At 42.1% G+C, this 17,326-nt stretch overlaps 1 protein-coding gene across 1 annotated transcript in view; it reads left to right on the forward strand.

The window, feature by feature from the left end:
- The first annotated feature begins 3,282 nt into the window (after positions 1–3,282).
- The window catches only part of LOC134949855 (plastin-3-like), a 170,778-nt gene continuing 156,734 nt past the window's right edge, over positions 3,283–17,326 (forward strand). Inside the window, exons 1-5 of the mRNA XM_063938561.1 lie at positions 3,283–3,503; positions 10,185–10,273; positions 10,356–10,437; positions 10,810–10,908; positions 14,783–14,868. Of these exons, the coding sequence (XP_063794631.1) occupies positions 10,883–10,908; positions 14,783–14,868 (112 nt within the window). The 5' untranslated portion in view covers positions 3,283–3,503; positions 10,185–10,273; positions 10,356–10,437; positions 10,810–10,882. The remainder of the gene's footprint in view (positions 3,504–10,184; positions 10,274–10,355; positions 10,438–10,809; positions 10,909–14,782; positions 14,869–17,326) is intronic.

A 17,326-nucleotide genomic window follows, 5' to 3' on the forward strand; every position in this document is an offset into this window, starting at 1 on the left:
ACGGGACCTTCAGTCTTATCTTCAGCCACTGGCACTCCGAAATGATAAAAAAGCGATTTGATGCTGAATAACAGCTCACCGCAACGACCGGACTCCGCAGGTGCTACGCACAAGAAGTCCTCAAGGTAATGCGCTACCCTGTGACCCCCCGTGGAAGACTCCACGCACCAATGCAAAAAGGTGCTGAACTTTTCGAAATATGAGCATGAGACGGAACATCCCATTGGCAAACACTTGTCAATTAAATACTCCGACCCGATACGAAAACCCATAAAATGGAATGAGTCAGGATGTAAAGGAAGTAACCTAAAACCGACTCCACGTCAATCTTAGCCATCAGGGCACTCGGACTGTAAGCCCGCACCATACCAAGAGCCTCGTCGAACGACTGGTAGACCACCGAACATTGCTCAGGAGGTATCCCATCGTTGACGGATGACCCCGACGGGTAAGACAGATGCTGAATGAGCCTAAAGGAACCCAGAGTCTTCTTAGGTACCACCCCCACCGGAGAAATAACCATATCCTCCAGAGGGGGCAGCGCAAACGGACCCGCCATTCTGCCCAGACGAACCTCTTTTCAACTTTCTCACGTAAAACTAACGTAAAAGCGCGAGCTGACTGAAGATTCCTCGAGGCCCGTTCTCGCAGCTTGCTCGCAACCGGCAGGCGGAAACCAAACTGAAAACCTTTGAACAAAAACTCTGCGGCCTCCTGATCTGGATACCATCTAAGCCACTTGGCCATGGTATCCAACCTGACTGGCATCGGAGCCCTACTGAGCACCCCCGCCGCCGGCGGATTTTCCTGCTCCTGCCTTTCCTGATCTTGGTGCCTGTCGATTCCCTCGAAAACAGTTCGAGGACGGATGAAACCCACTGCAACGCAAGCATAAGTGTCGAAAACGACACTTGCGGCCTAACGAGCATGCCAAATTATTGTACGCAAAGCATTTTCCTCTCGCTAGTGACTGACCAAACCCTCTACCTGTAGTCCCCGACTTCCGACCAGCCGCAGCCTCTGAACCAGCCCCTTGTGCAGAAGGGCCAGCCTGCTGAACATCATCCCCCGTACCCCGGGGCTCATTCGAATCTTGCGTAGCCTGAGTGACGTCCAGCCACACTTCAACGTCCTTACACCCGAAATCGATTATCTACAAACAGTCCTGTTAGCGCCTAAACTTTTCATCATATATACGCCATTCCGATCTCTTGGACGTTCGTTGCATGTCGTGAATAAGGTGTATGTACCGAATGATGTTCATATGCTCATCCGGCCTATCCTCTAAATAACAGGCGGCAAAAACCAGCCAGCCAGTTATCATATGACCGAAATGCATCGGCCCCAACGCCTCCCATAGCTCTAGCCGCCTTAAACTCCTTTTTTGCATCCTCCGTCAGCACAAAAATATCTACATACTCACCCTTACTGATCTTCCTACGGCAGCTATCACGCAGGCCCCTTAACACCGCCGTATAATCGCAGTGCACTATTCCTGGCAGGTTGCGACGCTTCTTAGCCCTGCGCTCGCTCTCACTCAGTCGCTTGCGCCTCTACCAACGCTCGCGCTGCACGGCCGCTCTTTTCGCGTACTTAACCGCGCGCTTTTTCGCTCTCGTCGCGCTACTAGCCTCTGACGCGCTCGAAGACAAGGAAGAAGAAGCGGAAGTACTGTCAGAAACAGTATAGCAGGATGAGGCCGAGGTTAAATCCTCCCCCTCGCCAACAGAAAGAATCGACACCTCACCTGACGCCTCAGACTGCGCCGACTCATCCGCCTCTGCCACGTAAATGTCAAAGTCCTCGACGTCTTCACCATCCGCGTCACCGGGTCCATCTGAAAAAGAAGACACTACACGGGCCGAAGCCGAGGCCCCAGAAGCACGTGACCTGGCAGGAGCAACGACATCCCGCATCACACGCCTGCGCAAAACTACCGCCTGCTGACCGCCCCACTGCGCCGCGGCGTCCCCCAAATCCTGGCAGGCACGCACAATCCGCCCCGCAGCCGAACCCGACGGAACGGCAGAAGCCCCCCCCGCCGCGCCGTGCGGCGAAACTCCCGGCAACATCAGGGGACACAGCCGCCACCAGCGGAGCTAAAGCAGCCGCCACTGATGACAGCGCAGATGCTAAGTCAACAGCGCCACCCTGCTCCTCCAAAACATTCCGGCCCCTGCCCGATCAGGCCCTACACTCAGCATACCGCTCACCCTGCCTCCTACCCTGCTGCCTGAGCGGCAACGAAGAGGACCCCTCATCAACAGCATTACAGACCCGCGCAGGGGGCCTGCGGCCCCTTTCCCTACTCCTAGCTCCGCCCACCGAAGGCTCCAACCCCCCTGCAGCATGACCACCGCCACCCAAATGGCCCCACCCCCCACTAAGGCTCCGGAATTGATGGCGGGAGCTTCCAGGTGTTTGCTCCCTGAAGCTCCCCCCAGCAGCAGTGGAAACATCCCTATTATGTAGGGAACGCGCGTCCCCGCACACCCCTGCACTCTGCGCCGCCCGCCGCTCCCAGCTGAGAACAGACTCTGGGTCAGTGGGAAGCGGCAGGGGAGAGTTATGCATTGCAGGCGCTGCTGCGCGCTCCCGTGCGCCAGCAGACGCTACCACTAGGCGGCGTGTACCAACCCGGCGCGCACCGCGGACATCGGGGGAGGAAGCCGCAGCTCGAGGCTCGGCCACAGCACCTCCCCGCCCGCTGGCTGCCCGCCCTGCCGCCCACACCTGGCAAACAAATCCGGCTGTGGCGGCAGGGAAGAAACAGACTCCTCGCCCGCCACTGCGCGCACCCGCGGCACGCGCGCAGGCCGAAACAGCCTGCGAGCGGGCAGCAGAAACCTCGGGCCCCGTGGAAACCCCGCCACTGCCGTCCTCTGAACGGTAACGAGCGGGGGAACGGTGGGGACGAGAGGCGGTGGCCATTATAGGAGGGCAAACAAGGAGAGCAATAACAAGGAGAGCACTACCAGCAATAACAAGGTGAGAGGGGGGAATAAGCAGGATGCTATACCCAAACAGCTAGAAAGCAATGTAAACAGCTAAACTACACTGTCTGGAAGCACACTAATCTCTTCCACAACCACAAAGACACTCACCAGCCTGAAGGCAAATTGAAAGAGACAAGGTACCACATAAAACCAGCCCAATTCAATCACTGACACCTCCTCTCACTTTCTCCTGATTGGCTGTAGACAGTCATACCATCCTGATCCACCCCCAGCCCAGGAGGTTTAACTCTCTCCATTCCAACATTGTCATTCTGTTCTCCGTATAGACACATATTGAGTGGTAATTCACTGACCCTTTTGCAAGGCACAGCCAATGGATTGTTTGATTTCTGTCTTCTGAATTTTTAGAGCTCTCATCGGACACACCCTGTGTGCTTACTGTGTGCTTTTTTTTTTTGTGTGCAAAATATTGCCTCATTCCATTTGTTTGACGGCAAAGCAGAGGGAGCTCCGGTGTCCTATGTAGGTATAGCAAATCCTGGAATTGTAAGTATGTTTCTTTTTTTATTTTGTTTTGTATGTTTTTACAGTAAAGATTTATGTACACCTATTTGTGTTTTTTTTCTCTCTCCATGGCATGGTTAAAGTCGTAAAAATAATAAAAATAATAAATATATAGATATATATATAGATATATATGACATAATGAGAGAGAGCTATAGATGTATATAGTAATGTGCATTTGCTGTTTCTGTATAATCTGATAGAAGTGAAAATGTTAAGTATCACAACCATTCCATTTGGTGTTTTTTATGCAGTAATAGTAACCTGTGACCTACAGTTCGTAAAAGATTTATAGGCTAATGGGTTGCATCAAACAATTTTAGATCATAAAAATCTGCTTTTATTTAAATGTATTTTCTACAGAAGAGACTTTGAGCTAAGCATAAATGACTGTTAGGTTGATGACTACTAACGCTCATTTCTGTAGCTTATCTCCCAGTCTCCCAATCCTGTCACATGCTGTAATATGAACTGTAGTAATTGTAAGCCGTTATTAATTATTAGTATTCCTAGCGCAGTCTGCATTAAACAAGAACATTCTAATATGAGAAATGCTTCATTCAAATGTAATTGTTAAACTGACTGGCTTTGTGGCTTTAACCAGGAATATTTGCCTTCTGGTTTGTTGCTGTACCCTGCTCATTAGTTTAACCTTGGCAGAGAAAGTAATGACCTCATTCATCTCACTAAATGCAAATCTGCAGATAACGAGGACTCCTTGAGCCAAATAGATGTATTCCGCTTTGTAATAGGGTAAACATACAGTACAGCCTATCATAATGCTTTTATAGGGTCACTCACACTCAACTTTTGTTAGAGTAAAGTGCAGACGGACTCTTTGTGGGCTGAAAGCATATGAATGCAGAGGCAACCTATCATCTCATCCGGAAAGGGTGACAACACTGATCCACTCTAGGAATACAGATCTAGATTCCAAACGATCTGTGCTCTGCATGCTTTTCCTATCATTTCTGAGTCTGTGGTATTCTTATTTACATGCTAGTCAGACAGTCTGACATAAATCACATAACTCTAATCTAAACCAATACTTCTAGTGGATATTACATATATCGGTGTTACCAGATATGATGCAAATAAACAGAAATCACCATTTATGGCATAATGCTCAAAATGTCATAGTCAATATTGCTGAATCTGGGATTGTTATACCAGAACACATAACACAAAAGGAGCTGATGAAAAACTCCAGAGAATTATTTCAGTAATGACATATCAAAGAAAAAACCTGACATAAATGGAGCTAATGGTAAACTCTACCGATTTTTTTTCTTAGTAATGACATATTCAGATAATATAGAGAACCATGAAGTCAGCCTGCTTACATCACATCAGTAAGTAACACTCCTAGCTGCTGCATGAGCTCAGGGCTAAATGTGCTGGGTTTATAAAGCCCTTAAATGCCAACATCACTTCCTATCTGGCAATAAACAAATAATATGTCTAAACCCCATAGTTTACTATTATTAGTGTATTATCAGCTTAAACAAGTCCTAATGCCCGTCAAAATATCGGTTCCTATATCATTAAGGAGGGCATAATATTAAACTGTGAAGAGAGAGGTTTAATTGAATAATTGCACTCCAATTCACACCATAGTGTGCGTTCCAACGATCCTATACAGCTTCCTGTTTTCACTCTGTTGCCTAGGGAACCATTACCCTATCTCTACCATGGCGCGCCTCAGTCTCCCGTCATCGCGGTAACAGAGGCGCCATGGCAACGTGCATAACACTGTCATGGCGCGCCTCCTCTATCCGGCGCGTCATGCGTTCCATTGCTCCGTACCTTCCTGTAACAGGCATACGTGTGTGACTCTGTTATGGCGCGCCTCTTCTATCCGGCGCGTCATGCGTTCCATTGCTCCGTAACTTCCTGTAACAGGTAATAGTCTAACCAAGATACTGCGTTCCAATTATTGGCTCTATTACCTCAAATGATCAAACGGCCAAATAGACCCTTAATCTAGAGATATAGTGATACTATATAAGGAACATGTATATATTTATATTAATTTTAATTAGGATGGTATTCTACACTACTATATTTATTACATTATTTCATTAACTAAATTTAATACTCTGCACGAAAAAAATTTTTTTCCTATAAGTGAAAAATAAATTTTAATCCTTAATAGTGTGGTGAATAAATTCCTATTTATCCAATTATTTATTACAACACCAACCTTTGGTGTCAGTATTTAATAATTAAATTGTGACATAACCATGCATAGAAATGTGTATTTGACTTATGTCAACAGGTATAAATAATATTGTTATTTACATTAAGTGATATTAGTTACCTTAATCCTTTGTTAACCCAATTTAATACTTATTAAACCCTTAATGTGATAGTAAATCTTATAGATACCCTTATGATACCACTACAACCGTCATTCAGACTTCAATTTAATGCAATTTCTTAAATATAAAGATATATACATACATAGTGTGTATGGAGTACCCAGCTTGATTGACTTCATGATTCTCCATTCACATTGCAACATACTGCTCATATTCAAATGCTTGCACAAATTGATAATTATAACAGGCTATATAGTAACCCTGTATTTATTATACATCAAAGACCACACTAATAAAGATGTAAAGAGGATGCAAAGAGGAGAAGACAATAGAGAGGAATACAAGGAGAGAGATGATCTTAATAATTGATATTCATTCAAGTAATGACAGTTAAGAGGGACTATAGGAAAGAGACAATATCAATACCCTCGTTATGACCACTCGGGGACTGGGTATTTAAAGTATAGATCCAGATCGTCTCTCGTTTGGACAATGTGAGCTCTCGACTACTACCTCTTATGTCAACTGGTATAAATTCCAGAATCGTGAATGCAAAATTTTCCTTATTGATTAGGGAGTTGTGTTTCTCTCTATAATATCTGGACAAACTATGAGTAGTTATCTTATTCTTTATGTTCCTCATATGTTCTTGTATTCTGGTTTTAGCTGCTCTCTTAGTCTTCCCTATATATGACATATTGCAACTGCAGGTGATTCTGTACACTACAAACTCTGTGTTACAATTCACCAGATGATATAATCTGAAGGTTCTACACGTATCAAGCTTATGTTCAAATGATTTACGCTCCATATGCTTGCAGCATATGCACCTGGAGCATGGAAAACACCCCTTGGTAGGGATGAGAGAGTTAGCCTGAGGATGTAATATTTCGGGCCTGGTGATTCTGCTCGGAGCCAATTTACTTTTCAAGTTTGGTGCTCTTTGAAAAACTATGTCAGGCTTTTTTGGTAGAGTGGGGCCCAGGATTGGATCTTTTAATAAAATACCCCAATGCCGGTCCAAGATTTTCTTGATGGCATAGTTCTCACAATTATATTGGGTTACAAATGGTCTACAGGGTCGTTTGTCATATTCAAGCTTCTTAATCTGAGGTTGTATAGCATCTGCTTTCTATCCCTATGTGATGCTTTAATCTTGGCATCATTGATTAAATCATAAGGATAGCCTCTTTCAATGAATCTTTCTTGTAACAGAGTGGCTTGTTCCCAGTAATCATTATTATCACTACAGTTACGTCTCAGGCGTAAAAATTGGGCAAATGGAACTCCTCTCTTCCATGTAGGATGATGACAGCTTGACTGCGGAATGTAACTATTTGCGTTCACTTCCTTGAAATGCGTTTTGGTCTTTACCACTTCTCCTGGGTTACCTATTAAGACTAGATCTAAAAAGTCAATGTTTCTAGGTTCTACCCTGTGGGTAAATTTTAAATTAAAGTCATTAGTATGTATAAATGAGATGAAATCGGGAATACCTGTTACATCTCCTTTCCAAATGAATAACAAATCATCAATATATCTCTGATAGAATAATATAAACACACAAAGTTCTTCCCAGACTCCCATGAGGAGATTAGCGTATGATGGGGCAAACTTGGTCCCCATCGCGGTTCCTTGTTGTTGTAAATAGAATTTCTGATTAAATTCCAAATAATTGTGACTCAATATGAACATTATGCTTTCCAACAAAAATTTTATTTCTCTTGGGGATTTTCCTGGGTCGGCTGATAGCGTCTTTTCAACTGCTTCGAGACCTTTATTGTCAGGGATACACGAGTATAATGCCTGAACATCTATAGTTAGCCAGCAATACTCTTCTGACCAGACGAAAGTTTACAATTTTTTCAACACACTTGTTGAATCCTTCAGATAAGAGGTGAGCTTCAGTACATACGGCTGTAACTTTAAATCCAAGAAATGTGATAAGTTGGACGTCAGGGAGTTGATTCCTGCCACTATAGGGCGTCCAGGGGGCTTCATCTTATTCTTATGTATTTTAGGAATGTGATAGAATGTTGGAATTATAGGAAACTTCACATATAAATAGTCGAACTCTTCTCTGCAGATCAAATCCTCATTAAGAGCTTTAAGGAGTAGATTTTTAAGTTCTTCTTGATATTGGATGATGGGATTACTTGGTAATTCAACATATGTTAATCCATCGTCAAGGATTCTTGAAGCCTCGTCCATATAAACTGTTTTCGTTGTAGGACCACCGCCCCTCCTTTATCGGCACTTTTGATGACAGTATTCCGATCTTTAGTTAATGATTTTAACGCTCCCTTTTCTTGTGCATTAAGATTCCATTGATACTTGTTTTCCTGTATCTTGATTTGTTTAAACTCATCTCTTACTGATTCGTAGAATATATCAAGGTTACTTCCTCTGGATTCAACTGGGTAATATTTAGAAGGAGGTTTTACCAGAGGTTCTCTGTCCTGATTCAATCGTGTACAAGGGGGATTCTTAAGGAAATGTCTTTGGATCGTAAGCTTTCTTATATACTTATTAAGATCTATAAATAGGTGCAATTTATTTACATGAGAGTCTGGAGCAAACATAAGACCTTTCATTAATAGTGAGTTTTCCGCTGTTGACAACTGTCTCTCTGCAATATTGACGATACCTGTCTCGTCTTCTCATGATTGAATAGCGCTTTTCTTTTTTTGGGGCTTCTTTCTACCACCTCGAGTTCCTCGCTTGCTCCATTGTAACCCCTTTTCGTCCCTTGGGGTGAATCCAACCGATCGAACAATTCTTCTTCCTGTTGAAGGAGAGGAAGTTTGTACCTTTGCCTTCCATCTAAAAAACGTTTGGACTGGTACTTTCTTTGTGTTGGTGACCTATCGCTATCAATCCGATTTTTAGAGGACCAATATTCGTCATGGTCAGCATGATATTTACGATAATCTCTTTGATGACCATGATACGATGGATACCTGTTCCTAAATCTTCTCGGGTCTTCAGTCCTATTGGGATAAGGTGACTGATATTGTCTTCTTGGTCTAAAATTTATTTGTCTCTCAACATGGTTCTCATGGTGATACTGAAAATTACGTTGCCCTCTATCTTGGAATAGACGCTCGCCCAGCCGTCTGTATGCCGGCTACAGGAAGGTACGGAGTAATGGAACGCCTGTTATGCCTGTTACAGGAAGGTACGGAGTAATGGAACGCATGACACGCCGGATAGAGGAGGCGCGCCATGACAGTGTTATGCACGTTGCCATGGCACCTCTGTTACCGCGATGTCGGGAGACGGAGGCGCGCCATAGTAGAGATAGGGTAATGGTTCCCTAGGCAACAGAGTGACAACAGGAAGCTGTATAGGATCGTTGTAACGCACGCTATGGTGTGAATTGGAGCGCAATTATTCAATTAAACCTCTCTCTCTTCACAGTTTAATATTATGCCCTCCTTAATGATATAGGAACTGATATTTTGACGGGCATTAGGACTTGTTTAAGCTGATAATACACTAATAATAGTAAACTATGGGGTTTAGACATATTATTTGTTTATTGCTAGATAGGAAGTGATGTTGGCAATTAAGGGCTTTATAAACCCAGCGCATTTAGCCCTGAGCTCATGCAGCAGCTAGGAGCATTACTTACTGATGTGAGGTAAGCAGGCTGACTTCATGGTTCTCTATATTATCTGAATATGTCATTACTAAGAAAAAATCGGTAGAGTTTACCAATAGCTCCATTTATGTCAGGTTTTTTCTTTGATATGTCATTACTGAAATAATTCTCTGGAGTTTTTCATCAGCTCCTTTTGTGTTATGTGTTCTGGTATAACAATCCCAGATTCAGCAATATTGACTATGACATTTTGAGCATTATGCCATAAATGGTGATTTCTGTTTATTTGCATCATATCTGGTAACACCGATATATGTAATATCCACTAGAAGTATTGGTTTAGATTAGAGTTATGTGATTTATACATTTTGTTTAATGCCAGGCACTATTGCATTGGTCTGCTTTGTTCAAATTGACACTTGGACGATATCCAGTGATTAGCTGCTATATTGGCTTAATTTAATCCAATTGGTATGTATAATAAACATAATAAGGGTGATTATAATATAAACATTACACCCATTAGTATTATACTATTTACATTTTCTGTTTAACCATAGGCACTATTGCAGTGGTGTGCTTTGTTCAAATTGACATTTGGATGATATCCAGTGATTAGCTGTTCTATGGGCTTAATTTAATCTAATTGGTATGTATGATGAACTTAATAATGGTGATTATACTACAAACAATACACCCATTAGTGTAATGCCATTTACACCTTCTGTTCAATCACAGGAACTATTGCAGTGATCTGCTCTGTTCAAATTGACACTTGGACGATATCCAGTGATTAGCTGTTCTATGGGGTTAATTTAACCTAATTGGTATGTATGATGAACACAATAAGGGTGATTATATTATGAACATCACACCCATATAGTATTACAAATCCCTTTTTCATTATAGATTCAAAATAACTTATGTAATTTCAAACCGGGCTTTGCTCAGTGGAAAATCACTAAAATGGGTCCCTACTAAATTTAAATTGGTATGTATAATTTATGCCAATGCAAATGGAAATATACTATATATATGTACACACCTTGTGTAAAAATTTTTTTTAATTGGTGAACATTAGGTGAATATTGCTAATATACTGCCCTAGAGAGATATACACACAATCTGTTAATTTTTAATTTCTTATCGTTTCCATATTCATTGAAAACCAAATGAATTATGTTAACTATTTAAATATGATGAAATTAATTAAATACGAATAGTTTTTTGACAATTCCCTGATTAAATATAAAGCAGTAAGGCTGATAATGAACCAATTAAAATTCCATGTCAACTAGTCCTCCTCCCCTGTTCCTCCTCACATAATATATTCTGCCAATATATATATGTTATAATTTTGCAGATATTCCATATGGCGAGATCTGGTCCGATATCATTTTAAGTATTGTTTATTTGCCTTTTGAAGACACGATAAGATGTATGTCCATATTGTGATTCTTTGGTATGTATTTAATTGTTCTTTTGAAGTGATTTATTTTGTATTATAAATAGATAAGAAAAGCTGTTTTTAAATGTTTTTATATTATTTAGATTATAATATACCCCTGATGAAGTCTGTAAGACGAAACGCGTTGGGTTAAAACATTGTCTTCTGACATTTCTTCAAGGAAGATTACTCTTGATGTTGTTTGAACTACCAATACAACTATTGTCTGTACGAACATCATTTATTGTCATCTTGAGCAAATTGTAAACAGTTTTATTTACAGTGTTTTAAAATAAAAAATCTCTTTTTTAAGATTGTTTTATTATATAAACAAAATTTGTGCATACCAAAGAACGATTTCAGCTCCCTGGGGAAATCTTTTTTCTATATTGTCTGTAATATCATACTCCACCTAACAGGGGGTATTTTCTCTAAGGTGTAGCTTTTCACATTTCTAGCGCGAGAAAGGTCTTGTATCTATATATATATATATATATATATATGTGTATGTATGTATGTATGTATGTGTGTGTGTGTGTGTGTGTGTGTGTGTGTGTGTATATATATATATATATATATATATATATATTATATATATATATATATATATATAAAATATATAATCTCATTCACCACCGACCTCCAGTAGTAATTTAAGTGATTTTAATTTGATCCCCTTCTGACTTTGGAGGCGTTATGAATAAACTGAAATACATGTAAACTATATCTGATTTGTTAAATAAAGAAAAACAAACAAAAAAAAAACAGGTTGGTGTAAGGTATTTGGATTGAGTATGCAAGAACTTCAAGAGACATTTTGTAAGAATTTGGGAGAGTCTGTTGTGATATCTGTTTCATATAGTTTGTAGATAGCTCTTTTCTGAATATGAGCTACTAAACTAGCTCTCTGTCTGGCAATCTAATTGGCAGTTATTGTAGAAAATACTATAAATAGGAGCTACAACAAACAATTTGAGTCTGAAGCCTGGAATAGTTTTGAGCTTTGCTTGTTTTGTATCAATGGTTTGGCATGTAGACAGTGCTCGTATTCCTTTAGAAAATGTGGGTGGGGGGGGATTATTTACTTCTGCAGTTAGTTTAGTAAAAGTCCTCTTTTGGCTTATTGTAGGTGTTTCAAAACTGTAATGATTCCAGAGTTTATGATGTGTGCGGTTAGGTAACAAGTAAACATTTTTTTTTCTTGCTACCAAGGTCAAATGTGTTTATGATGAGAAACTCTGTGCCTCTATTCAATGCACTGCATGCTGACATAGTAGGTTTGCCGACATATTACACAATCCTGTCACGTTATTTATTTGGCTAAAGAAGCAGCATGGCTTTCATTAATGAGGACCTAACTCGTCTGTACATGATCAGATGAGGAAGGGGGTCGTTTGAGATGCACTGGAGCATGCATCGTTAACGACATTGAGTGTACACAATGGACGAGTTTGTCAAAGATCTCGCACAGATTGGCCCTTCTGAGCGGATCTTTTACTTTATTATCTAGTGTGTATGGGGCTTTACATTAAGGTCTACTAGGACTCTAGGAAAACACTCTTCAGCAGTACCCCTCCATTCTACTCCTCAGCAGAGTGTAGGGATGCTTTCACATCGCTAACTCGGTAAGGAACTGGCTTTTGAACATGCTTCCGACCAGGGTCTGAACACTCTATACCCCTTTCACATCGCATTTTGGAGCAGTGTTATTACCGGGTTATTCCCGGGTTAGTGCCTTTCACACTGAACCCGGTTCACCCATTTAAAATAGTGTGATGTCATTTTAAATGGACTTTTCTGTCTCACATTGATTAGGTTTCAAAGGTATTAGAAGGAGGGGCTGGGCAGCGCTCAGTAGCGCAGCAATCGTGACCGACAAACCAGAGGCTGCAAGCATCCTTGTGATATTTTTATAGGTTATTGTATCCTTTACAGTGCCTGTAATGTGGTTGACTATTTCAGCCTCCCCTCTAATCCTCAACAACTCCCTAACTTCATCCTCACTCCAGGTTGCTATATTGTACAAGCACTGTGAATGCAGTATTACAGAGGCTCATCCACTGTTTACAGAGTGTTGCCTGTTATTTCTGGGTTTAGACTGGTGACATCACGCAGGGAGACAACCTATCGCCTCCTTTTTAAGATTCCCAGGTTGAATATACCGGGTCTGAGGCTTTCACACTGCCAAATGAACAGGTTCTGAACCGTGTATGTTCTTTCTTTTTACACGGGTTAAAATACCGGCTTGTTTGACCTGGTAAATTCATAATGGCGCTTTCACACTGCAGCTCAAACCGGGTTGACATGGCTAAAGCTCTGCAATATACCGAGTTATTTTTTGCAATGTGAAAGGGGTATAAGCAAGGCAGACTATAAATTGACGTCATTACCTCTTTAATGTAACTCCACCAACTTGTACCGCTCCTGCAAGTGCCCTGAGGGTGCCCTTGGGTGCCTTGGTAACCAGTTTGGAAACCATCTAAATTGGGCCTCCTAATGTTCTCTACAGCTTAGCAGTGTGCCTAGGGCGGCTTTGTGTGTATGTCTCAAGTTCTAAAGAGGTAATAAAATGATATTTGAGCTCTTATACGGCACACTTTGAGTTCTATAACCTAGTGATGTGGTAGGTGTAGATTGCCTACTTGATTCTGTCCCATATTGTTTAAACCTAAATCTGTACATAAGTGAAAAGAAAGGATATTGCCTCTTTGCTGCACTAGTTTGTGAGAGATAAGTGGGGGAGCTAATGGGGTTACTGAGAGTTAGCAAACAAAAAAAGTTAGTAATTGGGTAAAACCATGTGCACTGCAGGTGGGGCAGATGTAACATGTGCAGTGTGTTAGATTTGGGTGGGTCATATTGTTTCTGTGCAGGGTAAATACTGGCTGCTTTATTTTTACACTGCAATTTAGACTTCAGCTTGAACACACCCCACCCAAATGTAACTCTCTCTGCACATGTTATATCTGCCCTTTATTATGTTCACATATCTGTTACTTGCTAATATCTTGCGAATGATACCTGCTATGGTCTTTTCACGACTACCGGATTTTAGCTAATGAACGGACGATCATTTTGATACCAGACATGGGGAGATATTTCCCTGTGTGTCTATAAGCGTTATTGCGCAATTGTTACCGTTACACGTTACACTATATACATACATATATATATCTATATATATATATATATATATAGGGTAGGTGGTGCCTATGTGTATTATCTGTAAGTAAGAAATATTTACTATGTTACAGTATGATATTTATTAACAAATGCGTCTTCTACCGTAATGTGTACAGTAACTCACCGTTGCGGTCATTCGTGCCCTACCGTAATACCTATAGCATGCGTATTTAAAGCGTTCATTAGTAAATGCCATAGTGTATTCTAAATATAGAAATATGCAATTTGACTTTCAGTGTTTTTCATGAAAAGACTTTAGCGTACCATTTTGGATGAAAATACAGTCACAGTGACACACCAAATATAGACATGCTGCATATCATTTTATTCAGCAGAAGCTGCCTGTAATTCATATTACATATCTTTGCAGAAAAATGCAAAAAAAAGGCTCAGCGCTACTGAGTCACACAGCACTCTAGCGTTATGTGTAACGTGACCTGTAGCTCATGGAGCAAAGATGCAAGAGGACACATCTGTACATGCATCAGTGTATTTAGCTATCCTCTGTCAGTCTAAGGGATGTTCCCTCTCCTGAATAGTACCGTTTTTTATGGAATCTATGTAAAAAGTGAACAAAATGTTCTTAAATGTCCACTTTTAGATTTAACTGTAAAAGTTGCTCTGTCTAACTTATTTTTACTTCACAGATCTATGGTTACATTTTCACTGTTGTGTAGCTGATTTTTTTTTTCCCTTTTCTTTTTAGGGTATTGCAGACCACAGCAATGGCGCACACTACCCATATCTCCAAAGATGAACTGGAAGAACTGAGAGAGGCCTTTGGCAGAGTTGGTAAATCACCTTTTGTTTTTCTTGTGTGGTATTCTTGTAATCCAGTGTTCTGTTTCCTGGTATGGAAGTCATCCTCTCTAGTGGGGTGCTACTTAGATAACTTTGTGAGAGTAAGAAGCCGGTTTCAATAGCTTTCCTTTTAAGATTACATTCCATATTGGAACAGTCTGTGAAGGAGAGGTCCTTAGGAATAAGGTGACACGGCTGTACTTGAATTTCTAAACTTCTTTTTGTATTTGTTTGGCTCAAAGTTTCATGTTCAGGTACTTCCTTAAAGTTGGTCCAAAGTTTTAAAGTTCCGAATATTGTGACTGCCAAGATATTTACATTATGAAGGCTTGGCATTCTGTTTACTAACTGGTTGTATTGTAATTCTGTATCTTCAGTTATATACAGTACATTTAATTTTTTTTTAGAGTTATAGGACACACATTCTGGTGTGCATTAGAGAGAATATTCTAGTCATTAACATCAGCCTTTATCCTAGTGGAGATTACACTCTGTGGGGGAAATTCCATTCTGGGTAAAGGATGCAAATTGCTGTAGCGGCACCCTTCATCTGGCCGAATGTCAAATTCACACATTAGCACTCGCTACCTTATGAGGCAGCAAACACTCATGTACGAGCTCGGCCTGCCTGATTTGGCCAGGCAAATGAATTCACCGGCAAACCCCCTATTTCTCTTACGTCCTAGAGGATGCTGGGGACTCCGTAAGGACCATGGGGGGTATAGACGGGCTCCGCAGGAGACATGGGCACTATAAAGAAACTTTAGTATGGGTGTGCACTGGCTCCTCCCTCTATGCCCCTCCTCCAGACCTCAGTTAGTTCCTGTGCCCAGAGGAGACTGGGTGCATTACAGGGAGCTCTCCTGAGTTCTCTGAAAGAAAGTATTTTGTTAGGTTTTTTATTTTCAGGGAGCACTGCTGGCAACAGGCTCCCTGCATCGTGGGACTGAGGAGAGAGAAGCAGACCTACTTAAATGATAGGCTCTGCTTCTTAGGTTACTGGACACCAATAGCTCCAGAGGGAGTCGGAACGCAGGTCTCCCCTCGCCGTTCGTCCCAGAGCCGCGCCGCCGTCCTCCTCACAGAGCCGGAAGAAGCCGGGTGAGTATAAGAAGAAAGAAGACTTCTAAGGTGGCAGAAGACTTCAGATCTTCTCTGAAGTAACGCGCAGCGGTAACGCTGCGCGCCATTGCTCCCACACACAAAACACACAGCAGGCACGGATGGGTGCAGGGGGGCGCCCTAGGCAGCAATATTATACCTCTAGGAAAATTGAGTGGGACCGAAGCCCGCCGCCGGGGGGGGGGGGGGGGGGCGGAGCTTGATCCCACAGCACTAACCAGCGCCATTTTCTCCACAGAGAACTGCAGAGAAGCTGGCTCCCCGGACTCTCCCCTGCTGAACACGGTGACTCAGGGCAGAAAAGAGGGGGGGGGGGGGCATTTGTAAGGCGCAGTGAGGTATTATATACAGATTATTATATACAAAAAGCGCTATTTATCTGGGAATTTTATTTTCCAGTGTGAGTTGGCGCTGGGTGTGTGCTGGCATACTCTCTCTCTGTCTCTCCAAAGGGCCTTATTGGGGATCTGTCTCCATATAAATATATCCCTGTGTGTGTGAGGGTGTCGATACGAGTGTGTCGGCATGTCTGAAGCGGAAGGCTCATCTAAGGAGGAGGTGGAGCAGATGATTGTGGTGTCTCCGTCGGCAACGCCGACACCTGATTGGTTGGATATGTGGAATGTGTTAAATGCAAATGTGACTTTATTACATAAAAGGATGGACAAAGCAGAGTCCAGGGAAAAAGCAGGGAGTCAATCTATGGCTTTAGCTGTGTCACAGGGCCCTTCAGGGTCCCATAAACGTCCTCTATCCCAAATAGCAGACACTGATACCGACACGGATTCTGACTCCAGTGTCGACTACGATGATGCAAGGTTACACCCTAGGGTGGCCAAAAGTATTCATTATATGATTATTGCAATAAAAGATGTTTTGCATATCACAGATGACCCATCTGTCCCTGACACGAGGCTGCACATGTTTAAGGAAAAGAAACCTGAGGTAACCTTTCCCCCATCTCATGAGCTGAACGAGTTATTCGAAAAAGCTTGGGAAACTCCAGATAAAAAACTGCAGATTCCAAAGAGGATTCTTATGGCGTATCCTTTTCCTGCACGGGACAGGGTACGATGGGAGTCCTCACCCAGGGTGGACAAGGCTTTAACGCGTTTGTCCAAGAAGGTGGTGCCACCGTCTCCTGACACAGCAGCCCTCAAGGATCCTGCTGATCGTAGACAGTGAAACTACCTTAAAATCTATTTATACACATACGGGTGCTTTACTCAGGCCGGCAATAGCATCGGCATGGGTGTGTAGCGCAGTTGCAGCTTGGACAGATACCTTGTCAGCTGACATGGATACCCTAGACAGGGATACCATTTTA

The sequence above is a fragment of the Pseudophryne corroboree genome, chromosome 8 (genome assembly GCF_028390025.1).
Source record: "Pseudophryne corroboree isolate aPseCor3 chromosome 8, aPseCor3.hap2, whole genome shotgun sequence".
In the NCBI taxonomy this organism is placed as follows: domain Eukaryota; kingdom Metazoa; phylum Chordata; class Amphibia; order Anura; family Myobatrachidae; genus Pseudophryne; species Pseudophryne corroboree.